Source organism: Protopterus annectens, chromosome 4.part0 (assembly GCF_019279795.1).
Source record: "Protopterus annectens isolate FY-2018-M chromosome 4.part0, PAN1.0, whole genome shotgun sequence".
NCBI lineage: Eukaryota > Metazoa > Chordata > Ceratodontiformes > Protopteridae > Protopterus > Protopterus annectens.
In genome coordinates, this window is record NC_056733.1 from 1,853,823,108 (window position 1) to 1,853,845,490 (window position 22,383).

The 22,383-nt window shown below is 36.3% G+C and overlaps 1 protein-coding gene across 2 annotated transcripts in view; it reads left to right on the top strand.

Moving 5' to 3' along the window:
• ATP10B (ATPase phospholipid transporting 10B (putative)) overlaps positions 1 to 22,383 on the top strand; it is a 2,370,254-nt gene that overhangs the window by 2,080,102 nt on the left and 267,769 nt on the right. For both annotated transcript variants that reach the window (XM_044069530.1, XM_044069528.1), the window contains one exon: positions 5,015 to 5,141. In XM_044069530.1, the coding sequence (XP_043925465.1) occupies positions 5,015 to 5,141 (127 nt within the window). The remainder of the gene's footprint in view (positions 1 to 5,014; positions 5,142 to 22,383) is intronic.

Sequence of the window (22,383 nt, forward strand, 5' to 3'; positions counted from 1 at the left end):
ATGTCCAAATCCCAGATGGGATTTAACACTCAGGTTCTTTAACTTTATGATCCACCATTATCCTAGGCACAGTCACTTAAATGGGCTGTTGTGGGCATGTAGCCCATCCAGCTGGGTTAGAGACAATGGTTTTGTAATGGGGGATAAGGTCATGTGACATAATGACTGCTGTTTAGAGTATGGAGTCAGGATAAAACACTGCTTATTACTTAAAAGGTACATAAAATTTACTCATTCAAAAGCAGGCAGTAAGTCTGAAGCAGACATGATCTCCATAGTAACTAAACAGCAACAGCTCCCTCTAGAAGTACATTAGGGCTTCTGCCTAGGGATGAAGTAGATTCCTGACACCTCTGCCTGGAGAGGATTAATGGAGGGCAGTCTTGAGGGAACTATGAGTGCAGTCTGGAAGGTATCCATGAAATTTGAAGCCTGGAAGTTATCCCTGAGAACAGATAGAAGTTGGAGCTATTTTGCATTGCTCCTGCTTGTGCTAAGGAGGGATTTATTTATCTGAATTTGTTTACCTATCAGTTCTGACCAATTTCAGCCAAAGCTCAGGGTCACAAAATGAGCAAGCATACAAAATATACAAAAGTAAATAAAACATAAGTGACAGTAAGGAAATACAATGGTAAATTCAGTTCATTAAATTCCAATATGTACAAAAGTTTCAGAACCTTTGAGAAATTAGAGTAGAATAAATTAGAGATGAGAAAAGGAGCATTGAATCTTAGTGGTTGAGTTAGACTAGAATCAAATTAAAGTAGTCCCAAGTGATATGACATGAGGGGTAACATGCACATTCAGCTTGTTTAATGAGATTTTATGAGACAACAAAACTTTGAATAAGGTGGGTGAGTGAGTCTTTAATTTCAGGTGGGATGAACTCTCACAGTCTTGGTCTGAGAAGTGACAATACATGGTCAGAACTAAGCAGCTTGGATTGTGGGATTAATGTTTTAAGACCTGAGTGGTTCATGTTTCTTAGGTTGTATGTTGGAGTATGTCTCACTGGTTTTCATTTTAAAGGAAAGAGTATTTCATGAAGGTTTTGAACAAGTTTGATCCTCAAAGAAGGTCTGTCCTTTGATTAACTGGGAGCCAGTGTGCCTTTTTTAGTGTTATGCAGTGGTCATTTCTTGGGGACTATGTAATAAATCTATACATTTTGTATTTTATAGTTTAAACATTAGTATTTTTACTAGATGATGCTGATAGACGATAGAGGCTGACTTCAAGATGAGGGAGTAGGATTCCTTTCTCTGTTGTAGACCTGGTATAATGTGAGCAGAAGGGGGACATTTTTTTTGTTCCCAGAAAAGTACAGATTATTTTTTATGTGTGTTATCCAGCTGTATTTGGAAGTTAAATGAGGGGTTTAACAAGAGACCATACATGATGCTTGAAAGAAGAGACTTTTTCTAAGAGATGGTTCTTGTGATCATAGATTCTTAAAGTTTTCTAGGATTTGCTGAGTTTTGGTTTAGTACCAAACTGCATAGATTTAGTTTTAGATGCATTTAGTGTGAGGTTTTCAGTAGTAATCCACTCTCCGAGGTGACTGAAGTCAGACTGAAGATCTTACCTTAAGGTACTTAAGCAGTGGTTGGAACAGAAGAGGACAATATCATCTGCTTAGAGAGGAGAAGAAGGTAAGGAAGATCCAGTGGAAGATTATTAACATATCTAAAGAAAAGAATGAGTGCAAAAATAGATCTTTTAGGAACAGATTGAGTAGGAGAGGGGAGAGAGAGGTAAAGTTATGGGTTCATAAGTTTATAAGTTGACATATACTAGGCTAATGACCACCAGGGCCTTTATAAGCCTGGCTGTGTTATCCAATCCAAATGTGTCCCTGTGTATAATGGGCATTTATTAGGAAGGGTATGTTAGTTAGGAAGTTTCTAGAGGTTTTGTGGTGTAGGGGGATTTAGTCTGGGCATTACTGTCTCTGCCTCTCTCTCTCTATCAGGGACATAGAGGCCAGAACCAAGGTAAATTTCCAGGTTCCCATTTATTGGTGAAGGTTACACTTAAATAAGACTAGGGATGGACTTTGTTCACATAGAAGGGGAGCCTGTCCCAGATCATGGGGATCCTTTGAAGCCAATATCTGTCTTGCCAACATGTCTTATTTGTGTCACAAACTAAATTTAAATTCTTCGGTCTAGTGGTTCTGATGCTGTTTGTTTTGTGGATGGGCAAAAGGTCCATTAGAGCTGGATCTGAGGATGCCTGGTATGACAGGCATAGATCGCCTCTCAGTAATCTGTAGGACACAGAGTATAGAGATAGGGCTTTAAGGTGATCTTTGCAGGACAATGTGTTTATGCCTTGGATTCTCTGGTAAGGAATCTTTGAATGCTCCAGATGCTGTATATGTTTGGCCAGGTACATGCAGAAGGGGTCATTATTTTTAATGATGGGTCTGATAAGGGTGGATAAAGTGGCACTATGACTTCCTTGCACCTGGATGACATGCTCTTACTTATAAGTTGGGCAACACAGAATGATTTTCTTACTAGCTTAGCCACATGTTGACCAACAGCTAGATTACTGTCTACAGATGTTCCCAGATCCCTGAGTATTTGGTCAACTCTTAGGGGTGTCTTAGCAATGGAGGAATTAGCCTAGGTGGCAGTTATCGCAAAATGCACTATAATCCATTTCTTGGCATTCACTGAATTTAAGTCCATGACTTTGACAGTGGTCACTGGTCTGTGTTAGGCCCTCTTTTAAGATGTTTGGAATCCAAGATAGCTCCCAGTTTGCAGTCATCTGCAAACTCGAGCCAAATATGAACGGTCCCAACACAGAGCTTTGAGTTACCCTGATGTTGATGAGTCTCTCAGTGGAGGAGGGTATCCCCAATCCTGACTTACTGGATCCTGTCTGTGAGCCAGCAAGTTATGTAGGATTTTATGCCCATTTCATTGAGTTTGTGAACTATACCCTAGTGGAGTTTTGTATCAAACACCTTAATCGGGTCTAGATATGTGATATGCACCTTTTTCCTTTCATTCATTGCCTCAGTGACCTTCTCAAAGAAATCTATCAGGTTTAGTTGGCATGATCTTCCCTCAACAAAGTCAAACTGGCTTGGGCCTGAAATCTGGAGGTTGCCTAAGTCTTTGTTGATCATTCCTGTGATAATTCCTTCCATGACTTTGCATATTAGACTACACAGACTAATAGGTCTGTAACATCAGAGGTCAGTTGATGATCCACACTTGTTAAGTAGAGTAACTATTGCAGTTCTCCATTCTCATGGAACAAAGCATGTTTTGAAGCTGTAGTTGAAAAGTAACTCAAGTGGTCCTGACAGGTCATGTTTCCAGCTATTTCAAAGGCATCCTGGAATACTAAAAGGGCCCACTGAGGCTGTGAGCTTCACTCTAGAGGTGACATCCTTGGTATCCATGTCTCAAACACATAACAAGCTGCTTATGATTGGCAACCCAATCATAATCCTCTATCTTATATTCATTTTCACCAGTTAACATACTTTCCAACTTAAAGAACTTGAATATATACAAACACAATTAAAGCTAATGTTCCAGTATACCCAGGCCAGTTCAGTTCCAGTACATTGAGGCTCAGTCTTAGTTCATATTAAAACTTGCAGTTGGGTCAGTCCTCTGGAGTGTTTGCCACCCAGAGATGTTTACTTTGTAGCTGTGTCCCAATAGTCTCTGATTGCCCTCTAAAATTTCACGTATCTTCCCTTTCATATTCATTTTGTGTTTATGCATTTGCCTAATTTCTCCAACATATTTTAATTTCCTCTTTCCATTTTCTTTCACCTCTTCTTTATATAATTTTCCTCTCACAGTATTATAGTTTCCATGATTGTTCTCTGTATCCACTTCTAATGGCACCTTAATAAAATCCATCTTATAGCTGCTGTTTGCATTTTGAAGAATTGCTTCTCCTTCCTAATTGTGACTGCTGTGCCTGAAATGTAAATCAATATCTCTCCCTCTTCTATGGCAAACTTTATGGTGAAATATAGAAGTGCCTCTGAACCGAAGTAATTTGTAATGCAAGGTTTACGTACAATAATGAATTAATGAATATATATGAAATCACTAAGCCATGCAAGAAGGAGCATCGATCAGGCAAGTAACAGCACATCTTAGTATCTCTCTGCTTCGTGAATCTATTTATGTATTCATTCATTCATTCTTGCATCTTCACATTTGGCTTTGATCTTTGCAATAACATCTTTCTATCAAGCACACAGTCTGAGATCTTGAGTTAGTTAATAAAAATGCAGTAAATAGCTGAAGTGCAGAGAGCAGCCCTTATTCAGAATATGTCCTCAGGCAGTAAGGCATTAACGTTCATTTCATGTCTGTAGGGTCAAGCAGCTGGTCAGATTTCACACACGTTACAGCAAAAACATTAAGATTTATTTATGGACACTTGTTTAATTCTGTATCTGTTTTCTAAATTTCTAAACTATAATATGGTTTGTAAATGTATTTGCTTCTTAAAGTTTCAATGTCCATAACAAGGTTGCTCTTATTCTGACCTCTGCATATATTTTTTAAACTTTACTTAAGCACTTTAATAACTTGCCATTAAACAGATGTGAAATCTCAACATGTTCCAAACGAATGATAATAATATAATTAATGATATTGTATAGCTCCATTCTATAATCTAGTGTGAGCAGCTAGGAGGATACATAGAGTCACGTATACATAGTAGAATTCATCTAGCTAATACTTTAGCTTACATGACCTCTGTATATTCTAAAGTCTTAACTAACTTGTTCTTTTATATTTTATTTAATTTTTAAATTATTGCTCACTGTTTAATGTGATTCTTATTTTAATTTTTGTTACCAGTCAAAGAAAATGCTCATGTAGTAAATATAGTCTCTGAAAAAGAATTGAAATATTTCTGATACAAATGAAATGTATGCGTCCAGATGCCCATGTACTATGACTGCATTATGGTATGGGTAATTCCAAGTTAATAACATTAATATATGTTTTGTGTTTAGGTTCTGACAGAAGATGAGTATGAGAGATGGTCTAATTTTCGTTCGGAGGCAGAGGCTGCTATTGAGAACAGAGAGGAGTTATTAATGGAAACGGCATTGCACTTGGAAACTAATCTCACACTGCTTGGTAAATATACACAAATGGTTAACAAGGAGAGTGACTATGCAGAGGGAAGCACATCAGGTTCACAGACATTATTGAAGGAATGTTTTGTTTAATATAGGTGAGGCTAAAATGTTACCAATTGCGCCTCTTGATGGTTCTTCACAGTCATTGTCATCATTTCTTTCTGGAAGCCTGAGGACAAGGGTTTTGATTCAACAATTTCAGTTTTCAGACTTGCTTATCTTGGCTTTCAGTCCCAGAATTTCCAATGGCTGATGTGTGGTGCCTGCTACAATTAGCGTTGTTTTCCTCCTGTTCCTCAGGTGTACACTTTTGTTGGGATGATATGCAAAAGTCTCTAACACGGTTTTTACTCCTACAGAGTACAGAGAGTATGTTGTGTCTCCTTTTCTACTGTTTGAACCATCACAGTTAACCAAGGCTTGCCAGTTAAGCTCGATGTTATAATAATTATTATTTTTTTATTCTTTAGTGATGCAGAAATTCTTCCTTAGGAAGTAATCACATTCTATTGTATTCAGCATGTATTCTAAGAATAAGAATAAAGCCTCCAGACAGCTGTCTGACTGATAGGACCAACTCAGCACCACAGTTTTTATTATTTGTATATGATTTACTACATTGTGGAATTCATAAATCTAATAGTTTTCTCAGCGACAAATTCTGTCTACAAAATGTTCATCTTCATCAGCTATAAATGTTTAATCTATGACATTTGATGCAAACTGCAAACTCTGTTTTTCATCAGATAGGCAAGTTTGTTAATAGAAAGCATTCCTGGGATGTATACAAAATACACTTAAATCACCAAGTAAATAAACAGTAATAAAAGTACCATTTCACAACACTCAGCCACAATGGGAAAGTTTTATGGTTAGGAAATAAGAGGATACTTTTTGCAGTCATGTAAGCATTATTACGTGATTTAATTGCACCACACATGGGTAGTTGTTTTTTTTTTCTAATTCATAGCATGAATGGTAACCATTCTAAGTTTAGCACATTATTAATGCCCCAGAGGTAAGTAAAACTTCACTGCCCCATGCTTACCTTAAGTGCTATATAATAGATTGTCAGTAAGGCAGCAAATTTAAAAATGTTCTGAAGATTTTTTTAGTAGTGCTTTTCCTACAAGGACTCCATGAACTATCCTGGTATCTTTATTGCAGTTTGCTTTGGTTTCAACTAATCAGTGTTTCAGTTTTTTGTTGCCAGTGATTTATTCAGGTTCATATTTGCAGTGCTTCTTCCATGACTCTGCATTATATTTTATACACTCTGTGTTGTATTAGCCTTGTCATGCTTTTGTATCTGTAAATACACATATCTCAACTATATATTTTTCTGCCTGCGACAAACTGCACAATCATTTTCAGTTCTGTACTACAAAATTTTCATTTGCTTGCATCTCCTGCTTTTGATTTTATGAGTCATTATGGCTTTGTCCAATGCCACAAACTGTCATTATCTGCCTTAAATCTTCTTCTTTTGGCTTTTCCTGGTTAGGGGTCGCCACAGTGGATCACCTTTATGGTGTTGAGTTGCCAGCCCAGCACCCAACCTTCCACAGAAGGCACACACATGCACACACTCATGCCTAGGGCCAATTTAGAGTGCCCAATCCACCTACAGCATGCCTTTGGGATGTGGGAGAAAACCCACGTGACCACAGGGAGGACATGCAGACTCCACACAGAAGGCACCCCAGCCAAGGATCGAACCGGAGAACCTCTTGCTGTGAGGCAGCAATGCTACCCGCTGCACCATCGCGGCCACCCCTAACCGCTGCACCACCGCTGCCACACATTGTCTGCCTTAAATCTTTCAACTTAAATTAATGTCTTTTTTATCACTCATGCCTCAGGTTTTTATCAACAAGTGATTGCTCAGAGAAATAATCAAACTGGATGAGTTTGACTGTTGAAACCGATAATGCTGATGGTATCAGCAATTGCCCATAGAAAAAAAAGCAAATCATGGACGCTGTTACCACTGCTAGTGGAGGCTGGCTGCTTTGGTAGTCTATGGACGTATCTCTTGGTCATTGACATTCTAGCTTATATGCTGAGTGGGCATAGAAAGAAACTTGCCCCAGGCCATAGGATGGTTATACCTTTCTGGCCATCTAGGAAGCCCAACCCGGCAGATATTCCAAATCCTGACTTCCACTGGGGCTATGATGTGTGGCCTTCCTTCCTTCCACCAAAATTTCACCCTTTCCCTGCCTCAAGGGGAAGGGGAGCAGGCAGAACCTCTTCATTCCTTCTACATCATGTCCAGCAGGTACCCACACAATTAATCAACGTTAGATCACCTGGGATGCAGTCAGAGTGTTATTATTCTATGCCAACAAAGCTGTGCTCTGGAACTTTTGCTGCTTTCTTTCCCTCTTATTTGATACTGACTTATAAGATAATTTCATAATTTTTTTGCTGAGTGTTTTAGAGCACAGGTAGAGTTTTTTCCAGTTATGTCATGCTGATGAGCTTTATTAAGAATGAGACTTGCTTATAGTTGCTAGTTTGCCTTGTTGATGTGAATGGTACACTGCAGTGCTGTGTGTCATTGTGCATTCATTAAAAAGTATGCTGAAATGCTTTTTTTCAGGGTGAATTTGTACATCTATCGGTACATCTCCCATAATGCCTTAATAAAGGGATGTTTATAACTGTACATCTATTTACACTTTGTTTTTCACTCTTCGCTGCCTTATTTGTTTTCTTAACCCTTTCTGAAAATTATCATTGCTAATTAGGCTTTCTCCATCTTATGTCCTAATCTACCAAGTACACTACCCTATAATATAAAGTTATGAATTAAAAAAAATGAAGACAAGGGCACAATGTTGCTGCAGCAATGATTATCAGTATCGCAGAAGCACAGTATCACTGTTATTGCTTTTTTAGCATGTGCTTTACATCTCTCCACCTGCTATCAACCCCTCCAACAAGTCAGTCTTAGCAACTTAATTCCCTTGCTAGTGACAAAATGTTGCAAAATGTTGAGACTGACTCGGGAGAGAGCCAACTGGACATAGCAGTCATGCATTCAGGTTAGGAATTTGTTTGGTACTGCTGCTATCCATGACCCATCAGTATTCTCTGGTTCTCCTGTCACATACTGTTGACACTAGCAGCCCAAGGGACCAGCAAGGAAGAGCCAATATCCTGATTTCTTCCCTGCCTCATCCTTACTGCTGCCACTTTTCTCTACCTGCCAAGGTCTAAAGTTTAGCTCTGAGTAACATGGATAGCTGCCATATATTTAGCTATTATTTCTGGAAGGCATTAAATACAGTTTTGTCAGCAAACAGCAGCAGGCAGAACTAAAGAGCCACACTTCCTATCACAGTGATAGGAAAATGATGTGAAACAGTGCAGGCATTATTGTTTGGTGACAGGTTACTCTTGTCACTAACAAGGAATAATGACTTGGAAGTAAGTGTAGTATGTCCATTCTCATCTTGTGTTCAGAAGAGGTATGCATGTCTCTGTTTTGTCAGCTTCCCTTTTGTTAATTTTTGTGACTTTGATGTTACAATCTGCAGTGCAACTGCATGTCATAACATGACCAGTCCATAAAGATGCCAGTTATTTAAGCATGTTTAAACTCTTGCACATTCTCCTTTTGATGAGTGACGTTATTAGGATTGCCCCAGTACTTATGTAGTTCTTCTCTCTATGTTAAGAACAATATATAGTGATAGACCAGGGCAGGCTCACTGGTGATGTATTTACAAAAGAGAAGTAAATAAGATGATTGTCTCTTCTACGGGAACAAACAGTGCAGTCTCATACAAAGAAGTTTCTGGTTCATCAACAGCCTCAACCATTTGTTCAAAGCCTATAGTTCAAACAGGTGCTATTTCCAACATCCACTGAACTTTTTTTACTTTAAGTGCAAGAATTCTAAACAATGCCAAAACTAATGGGGTTAAAGGCTCAAAATCAGTGACAGATTTTATATATTGGACTTATGAACTTAGAAATGTTGTAGAATAACAGGTATTGCATTAACATTTTTTATGAAGGATATGAAGTCTAAAACTTAAATGTCTGTCATTGTTTAATGACTTCAGTCCTCAAAGATTTGGTAGAAAACCCCATATTTTTGAGTGACTAAATACATGAGGCACAAATTTGGGCATTCTGGAAAATTCTGGTTAGCTGAGAAGTCTGGTCTTCATTAAGGTCTGAACTGCTGATTGTCCCAGTATTAGTGCTTCACTTTATGCAGAGCTTAATCTACACAGTTCTGTCAAACAACCTGACCTACATGGCAGCAAGATCTATACAAATATCGCTTTATATGTGAAGGGTCAGTATAAAGCACTTCCACAAAAATTACACTAGAACTGAAGTAAATGCTTTAGGGCACAGTTACTGAAGCGTAAAGTACATTAGATGCAACTTTTCTGATGACCAGTAGAATCAGGGATGACATGCCAGTCCCTGAAGTCTTTTGCATAAAGCAGACTGCCTAATCCTTTGCTGGACCTTAGAGTTACTTTATGAGGCCACATCTTTTGATCTGGTATAGGTATTAAAAACAACACCAGGTCATTTTCACATGCTGAGGCATCAGTTAGCACATGTCTACATTCGTACTTGGCAACTGGTTGGTTGTAGCTGCCAAAGTACAATTCTTTGAATTTGTCTGTGCTTTGTCATTTCTCATCCCTCTTAGATAGAACATCACGGTTCCAGGACAAACCCCTCTTTACTGTGATACTAATCTATGTGTCAGTAGCAAAAAGTCCCCTCTTTTGTTTTATCTTTGGCAAACAGAAGAACACTGGCCCCCAAGTGCAATGTTTGATAATATGAATAGGCGTTTTGTACCCAGTTCCCATTCCTATCCTGTCGTCCTTTCCAGCCATGCATTTGCCCAGTTACTGAAGCTTTGCCCTATGTAACACTTGGTAAATTGCTAAGGATCCTACTGTGAAAGGTCGATTCAAATGCCTTGTTGCCACTCAGACAGTCTACTTACACTTGCTAGTTAGGAAAAAGAGGCAGTAAGCTTATCAAAATGCATTTAACATTTTGAAGAGCCTCACGCCCTCCTTTCGACTTCTACATTATACTGTTTATTGCATGCCGTCCAAACATTCCTTCTTCATTATCCAGTTTGGTAGTTAAAATCATTGCATATAGCTTTATTTTCAAGTACTTTTGGAGAGCCTGTAAGCTGTTCTGTACAATTTGCTACCTCTGTCTCCTTCCTCCTTTATCCTTTTTTTTTATCTTGGTCATTCAGATCTTTCTCACTTGACCTTTTTGTGCACTCATTCCATGTCCTCCCATCTATACTAGTTTTCTGTTCAGAAGTGTACTGGTTTGTGTAGTCTTTCTCTTCATATCCTGTTCCTTACATTTAGTGTAGCCTTCTAATGGCTTTCCTCTGGAATATTTCCAGCAGTTTAACATCAGTACAGCTAACACCCTTCACAATGTGTCCTGACCAGACCTGACAAAGTAGTAGCATTATGATTGTCTTCTGGAGTGCATCAACCCTCCCAAGGATATCGCCAGCATTCTAATTCTTGGGGTACTGCCCCTTAACTCTGCTCAGTCCAGGAGTCACTAACACCAATACATTCTTTTCCTGCTCTGCTGTTATCACTTCCTGTCCCCCAGCTGATCTTGACATAAGATTTGTTGTTACCGAAGTTCAGTACTTTGCATTTGCCAGCATTGAATGTCAGCTGTCATGTTTCCAAGTTGGTCTTCCTTTTCATAACGTTTGACTTTGTCAGATGTCTTGGTAAAGACTAGGCACAGAAAATCTACCATTATTTAACTATGAAACTCCCCAGTAGCATATTCATAATATTGAATGAAGTATGCATTATAGATCCTTTTGGCCATGACGTCTTGCTGGTCGTTCTCTTGGAGATTTGAATTCAGTTTTGATTCCCACAACTTCCTTTTGCCTAATTTATGATTCTGAGCATTGCTTGTGATTCATCCCATAACAAGGTGTGTTAGTATGAGTCACAGTTTACTTCTAAATGCATGTTTTGTCCTAATTGCTTGCCTCACATTCTTGTATAAATTAATTGGTTTTCTCATCCCATTGTATTTTTCTTCTTCCTCAAACCATTGTCCTTAACTCTTGAGTTTTTCATTCCTGACCCTTTTCCATAGCTTGTTTACTGCCTACATTTTGACAGGGACCCTGCATCTTATTGATCATATCCTCCACCCTGCACACTCTACTGCCCTAAAAATGTCACACCACTGTTTTTGTACTTTTGTCTTTCCACTTTGCTATGCACCATGGAGTTTTTTTTTTAATTGTTAGCTAATTGCCCCCACATCACAACTTCCCTGAACCTTCTTCTTAAATTATGACCACATCTAGAATTCTATCTTTTCTGGTAAAGTTCTGTACAAGTTGTTTTTACCCATCGTTGTCCAAGACGTCAGAAAAGTTCCACTTATTCTTTGCCATGGAGCTCTGAATCTCTCATTTTGTGTATAAACCTCTTCCCCCTTACACATTTCTTTATTTTCCCTTCAGGCTTTCAGCTTCTTCCCTTGAAGTGTCTGTGGGCCGATACACTTATTGATCAGTCAGCACTTCACATTATTTATTTATTTATTTTCATTTGTTTACTAGAAAAGTGAAACTGTGCAAAAAAAAAAAAAAACACTTTTCAGCAGAGGCCTGGAGAGAAAAGTTCCACACAAAAATTATACAATGTCATACATTAATACAAATAATAAAAGTCAGACATGATAAGATTTACGGTACATTTGATATAATTAAACAAAAGCATTCAACAAAGTACAGGATCATAATTTAAGTCCTGCATCATTGTGATGAACCTTCATTGTATTATATACCTTCAAGTAATAAAACTGAGTATTTTGATTTGATGTCAAAGGTCATGTTAAGGTGGGGAAAAAGTACTGCAGATAGATACGGTTAAATGAGAGAGAGAGAGAGCTATAGCACTTGATGGTATACATAAATTTTTAAGAGTGAGACATTATTTCAGAGGGATATGCCTTTTGAAACAGAGTGAAGTTTAAGAGGCAGAACACTGTATATAGTGGCATTAGGATGTAGTGAAATAATAACTAGTAAATTAAAAGATAGTTTTTGTTGCTTACAGTTAGGATATTGCCCTGGGTTGAGCATGACCATAGTCAGGAGTTATTTAGGTATTATTCAATTTGTTTTTTTTTTTAATTTGTTTTAAATGTCTGGAGTTATAGCAGGAGTAGAGTGAGTTGTGAGCGGTATTATTAGTTTTGTTGGTGAGTAAAGTGATTTATTTTGAGAGTATAGTTCCCTGGCTGGGGAATAATATTTTATTGTATTTTGTAGTACTGGATACCTTTCTGGTTTATATATTAGGTTATGGGCAATAAGTGTTTGTAAGCAGGTAAGATATAGTGGGAGCTCTAGCCAGTATAGTTGTTTTTAAGGCTATGCAGTGGTTATTTTTTTTGAAAGATTTGTGGCAAAATTTGCCATTTTTTCGTAACAGCTGTCTGGTTTCATTGGATGGGTGATCTGAAAGTGATTTAGGATGGAGAAGGCATAAAGGGGAGATGGTACTATGTAGGTTCATGCAAAGGTATTTATAGTTCTTTCAGTGAGGTACTGTTTAGTTCTTTGTAATAAGCCAACTTTTTAGTGTTCTTTTAAACAAATTAGAGCATTTGTATATCAAATTTTAGATGTTCATCTATTGTGACTCCTAATAGCTTTGGTTGTTGAAATATTTCTATTCTGGGGTTATTTTTGGAGAATATTTTGAAAGATTGTTTTTTGTCTGAGAAATGCTTAGGCATGAAGAGCATTATTTATTTCACGTATGCATGTATGTATGTTTGTATGCATGTATGTATGTATGTATGTATGTATGTATGTACGTATTTATTTTTTGTTATAGATTTAGAAGAATGTGAGCTTTTCTTACCCAAATTTCAATATATGAGAAGGAGCCCTGGGTGTGGTCATTGTGTTTTGTGAGGGATGGGGTAGAACAGATGAGGGTGGTGTAATTTGCATATTGTATTATGGTTGCATGTTTGGAGACTGACTGAAGTTTATTTACAAAGAATTTACAAAGATATTGAATGAGATGAGGTCAAGTATTAAACCCTATGAGACTCCAGTGGTTTGTGAGATAGCTGTGGAACCATGAAAGGTCTGAGTGGGACAGACTGATAGTTGAAAGTTCTGTATGTAGATTTTGGTGAGAGACAAGACTGAATACTTTTAACGGGTCAAAGAAAATGAAGTTTACTGTGAGTGCGTGAAAGTGAGAAGGGCAGTTGTGGAACTGTATTTAGGATGATAACCATATTGGGTGTTGGAGAGGAGGTTATTATAAATGCGGTATTATAAAAGTTGTAAATGGATATATTTTTCTATGAGTTTTGATAGAGGTGTTAAAATTGCTATAAGTGTATTGTTGGTGAATTTTGTGGATGTGACCCCTTTGTGCAAGGGTATAAAAAAACTTTTTCCAGATGATCGAGACATAGCTTTCTGGGACAGAATAGTTTATAAGGATAGAGACAGGGTGGGTGAGGGTATCTGGTACTGTTTTCAGATGCTAAGCTTGTAAATTTTCTGCTGCGAAGGTGGTTGATTTTGTTGTGCATAGATATGTTTTATAGTTGCTATTGGGACAGGCGGGAATCTAAAATGACCTGGCAGAGTTTCAGGTTTATGTGGCATTATGGGTGGACGATAGTTATCCTTGTCTAAGGACAAAACAGTTAGGATGAAATGAAAATTGAATTGGGAAGAATGCTGTCTTTGTTGTTGCTTGTTGTGGGTGAGGGTGCTTTGGATTGGCTGTGATAGATGAGTTTATTAATGGGGACCAGAAGTGTTTTGGGTTGCTCTGATATTTGTGTTGGAGTAGTTGGTGGTAGGATTGTTTTCTGATTTAATCATCTTTGAATAAAGTTTCTAAGGTATCTGACATTTGATATGCATTCTTCATTTCATCTGGAGCATTTTTCCCCAGGTCTACACTAAAAATGGGCTCTGTCCAAGTCTGACTTTCCTGGTAAACAAATGTTAAATAAACAAATAAATAAATTTTGATTCTAAGCCATACATGCCTTCTGCCTTAGGGGCATGAGTTTTTTTTATTTTTTTAAGTTAACCATGGGCCTGGGTTTGACGAAAATATTTTTGTACAAAGTGGTTGTTGGTGATTGAGTATATGAAGAAATGTGTTGAAATTAGATATTACTTCATCAAGCAGTAGAGTCTTTAGAAATGACCAGTTACAGTATCTTTGGCTATTTTTGAAAGCTTCTCCATTGATTTTTTTTTTGAGATTGTGTACTTCAGGTTTATTTTGATTACTTAATTTACTTAATATAAATGTGGGGAGATGGTCACTAATTTTATTGGGTCAACATCCAAAGGAGCTAATGTTGACTGGGTTGTTGTAGGTCAGAATCCCGTTAAATATGGGCTGTCTGCAGTTTTATTGTGTCTTGTAGTTATCAATAATAAGCTGGGTGATGTTATAGAGATTTATTGTGCAGCTGGGGTGGTTGTATTGGTGACCTGCAAGTCAATGTTAAGATCAGGGTCTATATTAGAACACCGAACATTCAGAATTTCGAGTGTTTTAATATCGACCCATTTTCGACGAACGCTGAAAATATTGAAGAACCAGAAAACCAATTTTTTTCCTAGGGAAAGAATTTGGTTGTTAGTTCCTGTTGCTTCAGTATTTTCAGCGCTGTGGTGGAAAGTTACGGGTCGGGTTCAGGTAAGTGTGCGATTGTGTGGATGTGAGGGCTAGGGTGGGGTAGGTGAGTTAGAGTTATGGCACGGGGTGAGGTGACTGTGCAGTAGTGACAGACCTTAGGGTTAGGGTTTGGGTTAAGGTAAGTGGATAGTTAGTGGTGTATGTATAGTTTAGTGTAGGGTTGGGTGTAAGGGTTTAGGTGTATGTGTGTGGATTGCTGTTTGTTTGGTGTGCTTGTGTTGTGTGTGTGTGTTTTGGATATTTTTTTTCCCCTAGGAAAAAAAAAATCACTGTTCTGAATGTTAGATGTTTAAAATTTTCGATTCATAGGGTTCGATATTAGAACACTCAACATTTTGAATGTCCGGTGTTCCAATATAGACCCTAAGATTATCAGGTATGATCCTTTCAAGGTCTATGCTATGAGATATCCAGCATAGGATATTGTCAGCTATACTGGACTATCACCATGTAATATGTACAGCGCTGCAATATATGTGCATTTACAATTATTATTGTATAAGCAGGTCTACTTTAATTAAACAAAAACAAAAACCGTCGAATATGAATCCGTCGACACATAAACAGTGAAACACGGAAACGTTGAATGCACTAAATAGCGAAATCGGAAATGTCGAATTGTCATAGTTGGCCCGTCTGCGGTATAGCTCCGTAAGGTAAGTGTGCGATAGTTACAGACCTTAGGGTTAGGGTGCGGGTTAAGGTAAGTGCATAGATAGGTAATGTATGTAAAGTTTAGTGTAGAGTTTTGTTAAGTGTATGTGTGTGGAATATTTACTTTCTGTGGGTATAGTTCTGTAGGGTAAGTGTACGGTAGTTACGGACCTTAGGGTTAGGGAGGAGTTAATGGTAGTGCATAGATAGATTCCACTTTCATTTAATTAAAGTAGACCCGTATAAGCTACTATTCAACAATGGCCTGCACATAGTTATTAACACTTAAGGATATCTGTTCACTTATCAGTGAGATATTAATAAATGCAGTGGAACACCATGATTATGATAAGTTCCAGTGGGCAGTATCAAACTCTTTTTACCACAGGGTCTCCATGATGACTATTACACTCAGCCAGGGTGCACTGGATAACATAAGCCAGCCCCTGGCCTATGCACAAGCCATACCAATGATCATTCTTTAATAATCTTGTATTTAATACCCTGTAGTTTCATACCCATTCTGCCTGTCCACCCTAACATTGTATCTGAATAACATTAAAATGAAAGTAGAATGGTTAGTAGAGGTCCACATTATTTGCTGCACATTGCTTTCTGCATCCAAAAAAGCTCATTTCAGGCTGCTTCTCACACTCTAAAATATCATTATTGAAATAAATAAATATTTCGATAGGTAGATGGACAGATATATAAAATAGAATAAAATAATTGCAATGCTTCTGGTAGAAGAAAGTGAAAGAAATACTTTCCATAGTAATCATATATATTCATATTTCCTGTTGAGAACCCACAGGCACATATCTCAGTTGTCTTGGCAGAACAAGTAAAGAGAAGATAAGGTACTATTTTTCTTTCAGCTGCCAGGACAGTTCCCACAGAAGCCTAGTCCCCTTAACTGAGTCTCAGATGATGGTAATCTGACTATGGTCTTGAACAAGTAAAAACAGGATAATAGCTCTGAGGATTTCAGTCAAGTCAGTGCCAGTTACTCAAGGTTCATACTTCATGCAAAGAGTGCTTGCCTATTAACCTTTTAAGTCAGTTAGAGAAATATTTAAAAATGATGCTGATTTTAAACCTTTGCCCCCTCCGCCACCATTATTTTTAACTTTGACCAGAATTCTTGAACAAAGAAGTTGAGAGGTGTGAACATAACTAAAATGCACATGGCCACACCGCACTATACCAGAATGCCAAACAAACATATAATATAAACAAGCAACTGGATCAAGAAGCTACATGCCTTGCATGTAATAAAAGTTTTTACTTTATAGATCTGCTTGATCCATATGATCTCATACATGATAAGAAGTCATGCAGAACTTTTTTTATTCTGCCCACTAGTCTAGCCTGTTTGAATAACCTCTACAATGTTTGCAGTATGGCTTCTTAACTCCTAATACCACAAGCTCACATTTTCTGTTTTTTCCCTGCTCCTGTCTCAAAACAGTAATTTGCTCATGCACGATATAGTGGAGACTGCAGAAATGCAGCAATACCTGAATGGCAGGTATGTTCAACAGTGGGAGTATATGAATACAAGAGCATCTCTCTGATTGCCCAAACTGTCTCTGTGATGTTTGTAAGGTCAGCCATTTCAGAACTGGGATGTTCAGCTTTTTTTTTTTTTTTTTTTTTTTTTTTTTGTTAAAAATGGGAATTAGTATAAAGACACAAAAGACTTGACCACACAACTAACTCCACCAGACAAGGTTTAATTTATTAAGTGAAGTAATATAAACCAAATCAATATAAACATAAAACATAAGTGCTGTCATCTCAGTGTTTGAAACTTCATAATATAATCATAGAAGCATTTACACTTTCCTTCATACTATGGTAAACCAATCAGAATTGCTAAACACAGTCATGTGTTAGCCAAGCCCAAGCCCCCTGCATAGTTTCCAAAACCAAGTAGTTCTTTTAAAAAGAAACTTGTAAGTTAAAAGACTTCCAAGTTAAAAATATACAGTAACAAGTCTTAAAAAATAAGGCACATATACTAACAAATCAAACCAAATGTAACAACTCTTCAACTTTTAAAGTGCAATTTTTTTAATTAAATAAAATGTATGCAATGTATGACTTTAATAAATAGTGTGAACCAATATTTAAAAATGCATGTAAAATATGTATGAGTATGTATATGAAAATAAACAATATAAAATATGTAAAAAATATATAAAATATATATGTGTGTCATGAAATATTTGTTTCAAAAAGTGTTCCATAACCATGTATTTAATACCATAGCAGCATTCTACACCAGAAAATAAAACTGATCAGATTGTCCACCCTGTTGATAGCTATTTTTCTAATACTTTTAACCTCAACAGGCAGTTAATATAGAGTTGACCATTTAAGCCAGGCCAGCTGTTAGAATTTAACTTGAGTTGCCAGTACAGTTCACACCATTCAAGATGTAGTCGCCACTGACCAAGTCTATCATATACTTGTATTTGCTCAACAATACAAAATTTAAAGTCATGCGTAGGATTTTCATTAATGTGATTAGCTAATACATTTGTCAATGTCTTTTTGTTGTCATTATAATTGTGTTCATAAATTATCTCGCACAGTTTTCTCTTGGTTTTCCCAATATAAAAGCATGGGCATGAATTACAGTTAACACAATATACCACCCCTGTGGAGTTGCAAGTGTACAAGCCATTAATGTTAATTACATGTAGGTCATTGTCGCCTCACCGTTAGACGTTGCCCGTTCGATTCTCAGTTAGAGCGTCTTCTGTGTGGCGACATGCGTGAATGGGTGTTCCTTCGTTGAAGGTTGTGCATTAGGCCCAGCAAGCCAGCACGTAAAACTCTACTGCCAATCATTAGCGGACCGGAGTTCTGCTGTGGCGATTCCCTAACAGGGAAAAAGCCGAAAGATACAAACAAACGTAGGTTGATCTGTAGTTGTTGTGTAGTGATGATGAACTTACAATAATTGCAACCCCTACAAGTTTTCATCCCCTTAACAGTAGTCTGGTTCGATGCTTTTTCGAATAAAGCCTTGAAGTTAGTACCACTGCGATATGTAATTCTTGTTTTTTCACCAGTATTTCCCTTAGGGTGATGTTCATCAAGTAGAATTGTCCAGTTCTTCTTAAGTATATTTTTTATTAACAAACTATCTTTTGTGAACACAGTAATAAAATACCAATATAAGTCGCTGTCAGCATTAGGTATCCGATCGGCTTCCGTCAAGCTTGGAGAGCTAACTTGTAATGTGTGATGAGAGACATATTTTTTGGGGGACAGAATGGGAGCAGAATAGTTTGCCTGCCTTTTATTCATCATTTCATACACTGCATTGTCTATAAAGGCAGTGGAATAACCCCTTTTGGAAAACATAGAGTTCAGAATTTGGCAATCATCCCAAAAATCCTCTTCTCTCGAAGTCATCCTGACTTTACGGACAAATTGGCCCTTTATGACAGCCTTTTTCTGGATAATGAGGTGGAAGCTATCAAAGTGAAGAAAACTGTTGGAATATGTTTTCTTACGATATATTTAGGAGAGAAACATAGCATATTAATTGCCCTTTGTAAGCCATACATCAAGATATGTGGTGTGTTCACTGCTATAGGTGCAGGTAAACTTAAGAAACAGAGTTGAATCATTGATGACCTGGATGAATTGGAGGATTAGATCTTCATTTCTCTCCCCTAAAATAAAGATATCATCCAGGAATCTTGTATAAAACTTACAGCGGGTGTAGAACTTTGATGTAAATAAATAGTTCTTCTCCCACTGTAACATTACAGTGTTCGCAAACAAACCACCACAAGCAGACCCCATGGCAACCCCTGTATATTAATGGTAAATGACTTTGATAAATGTTAAAAATTATTCTTTAACACGATACTTAGCAAGTTTTCATAAAGGTTAATTTTATCTTGTGGTAGACCTTTTTCAGCCAGATATTCTGAAATCCATTCAGTCCCCAATTCATGGGGTATAACAGAGTAAAGGTCCTTAACATCTATGGTTATAAATATGTAGGATGCTTTGAATGAAATAGTATTAATTTTCTGCAGAAATTCCCAGGAGTCACAACAAATCTGAGGCTCATCAGAAACCAGTGATTTTAACTTGGTATCCCCTAAGGGAAAATACTGGAAAAAAAACAAGAAATTCATATTGCAGGGGAACTAATCACAAGATTAAACAAAGACCACTCTTTGAAGGTTGGGGTCTCTACAGTAGCAACAAATTTCAATAAAATAAAAGATTATTTCCAAACACGGCTGTACAAACAATTCACGCTAAGAATCCAAAAATCTTTTATTAACTAAAACAGGTAAGTGTTTTCACAGAAAGTATTCTGTTTCTTCAGACCATTAACTGGCAACTAATAAAGCAAGCCATTTAAAAAGTAAGACACAGCCAATCATAATAGCTTAAAACAGTCATATCATTTAATCAATTAAGCAGTAAAACTCATGTAGCGAGATGACAGCCTACCTAAAAAAGGAACTACTTAAAAGTCTATTAAGAGTGCATATTTAAAATCATTATAAAAACATCTCTGTAGTACTGCTTTCACATCATTCATTATTAACAATACACATTACAAAAGTAACTAAATTCTAAGCCACTAGTAAAATAAAATCATATATATTATAAAGTGCTTTCTTTGGATGTCACTGATTATCAGATGTAAACAATGTACACTCAAATTATTAAGTCACCTTAGAAATAATAACTTATCTTTACGTATGCAGTGAAAAAAGCAAAAACATTTCCCAAAACAGAATTTGTAGTTACGGAAACAATAACTATCTTAAAAAGCTATTGAAATAAGAAGGCATCCATAGTAAAGCGCATACATTAAACATCCAAAAGGAATACATAAATCAACTTAAGATCTGTAACTTATTGTTACATACACAATGATACAAGGCAAAAAACTTCCCAGAACAAAATTTCTGGTTACAGAATTAATAACTATCTTAAAAAATATATTGTAGTAACAAGTTACAATTTGGACATGACTGATCATCAAATGTAAACAATAAGCACTAAGACTGCTAAATCAGTTTAAGAACAATAACTTATCTCTACATACATAACAGAAAATGTCCCGAAACAGAATTCCTAGTTAGGAATTCATAGCTATTTTAAAAGACTTTTGAAATAAAAATACATTAACAGTGTAGCGCATAAATGAAACATGTAAAAAATATACATGGAGCATATTTACGTTAGCAACTTGCAATATGAACCACATCTTCAAAGGTATAGTTACAAAAGTCTAAGTTGAAATTAATATAAACCTACATAAAAGGTTCTGCAAACAAAAACTGTCAGGCACAATCCAGTAATCAGGATAAATGATGTATCCAGCTCCATGTATATTCAGATATGTAGAAATCACATGACTAAACATAGCCAATAAAAATAAAGATTTCTAAAGGCTGCGAATTTCAAAACACAAAAATAAAAGCCTATAGGAACATATGTTTCACAAAAAATACCCATTCTTAAAGGTACAAAGCAAGGATGTCCACTTTCTCCACTATTATTCACTTTAGTAATGGAGCCTTGGGCTAATTTGATTAGAAACAGTACTGACATAGAGGGTTTTGAAATAGACGAAAATACAACATCAAAAATTCAACTTTTTGCAGATGATGTTCTAATTACATCAGCAGGATCTAATTCTTCTATGCAGTCTTTATTTGATAAAATGATGAATTTTAAAAGTATTTCTGGTTTAATATTCAATGAAGAAAAACTAAAATACTACCTATATATACACGAAAAAATATTCTCATTAGTGATTTTACTAAATATGTACCCAATTCAGGTCAGATAACTTATTTAGGTATAATACTATCTAAAGATATTAAATCTATTATATATAATAACTATAATACCTGTTTTCTTAATATACAAAATCTTTTAATACCTGGAATAATATGTTTTTACTATGGAGGAGAGACTTACAATTATTAAAATGATAATATTCCCCAAGATTTTATACTTAATACAATCAATAATACTTTCACCTACAAAAATAATTATCAAGAAACTGAATACACTAATGTTAAATTTCTTATGGGCACCTAATAGACCTAGGATTGCATTAAAGAAACATACTAATAGCTGGTCTCAAGGGGTATTTCTTTTCCAGACTTTAATTTATATATTATCTCTTCTATTATAAAAGTTATTACTTTATTAATAGATCAGTCATATATCGCAAAATGGAAAGATTATTGGGAGCTAATTAGTATGCACTTCATGAAAATCTCCTTAACACATAAAAATATGATTGTAAATAACTCCATGTTGTGGTTGCTAAAGGAATTTTGTACTTCACCTATTACACCTAAACATATGGTTTGTTACCCATTAAATATTATTATTAGTTATCGTAACTTTATATTCATGCACCCTAAGTATAGGGAATGGAATTTTATTGTATTCCCTATAATGTATACTCAGGGTATGCTTATGTCATCTACTTCAGAAGGAGCTCATTTAGCTATAGATAATGATCTAAAGTACTGGTATCAGCTGATATCTGATAATAAAGTTAAAAATCTAGATTTCTTAAAACAAGAATTTGATCTAAGAGAAACTTGCTGGTTAGAGGTTCAGATCTTTAGACAACATCTCATTGATAGAATAGATCTAATGTCTATAACAGTTAAAGAATCTATTCCAAAACTGATTGATTACTTGATATTAAATTTACAGCATAAAGTATCTGATAAAGGTAAACTTTCATATATACATAAAATTATCAGACAAGAAACTTTTTACAGTGTAGATTCATACTGGAATTATTTCACC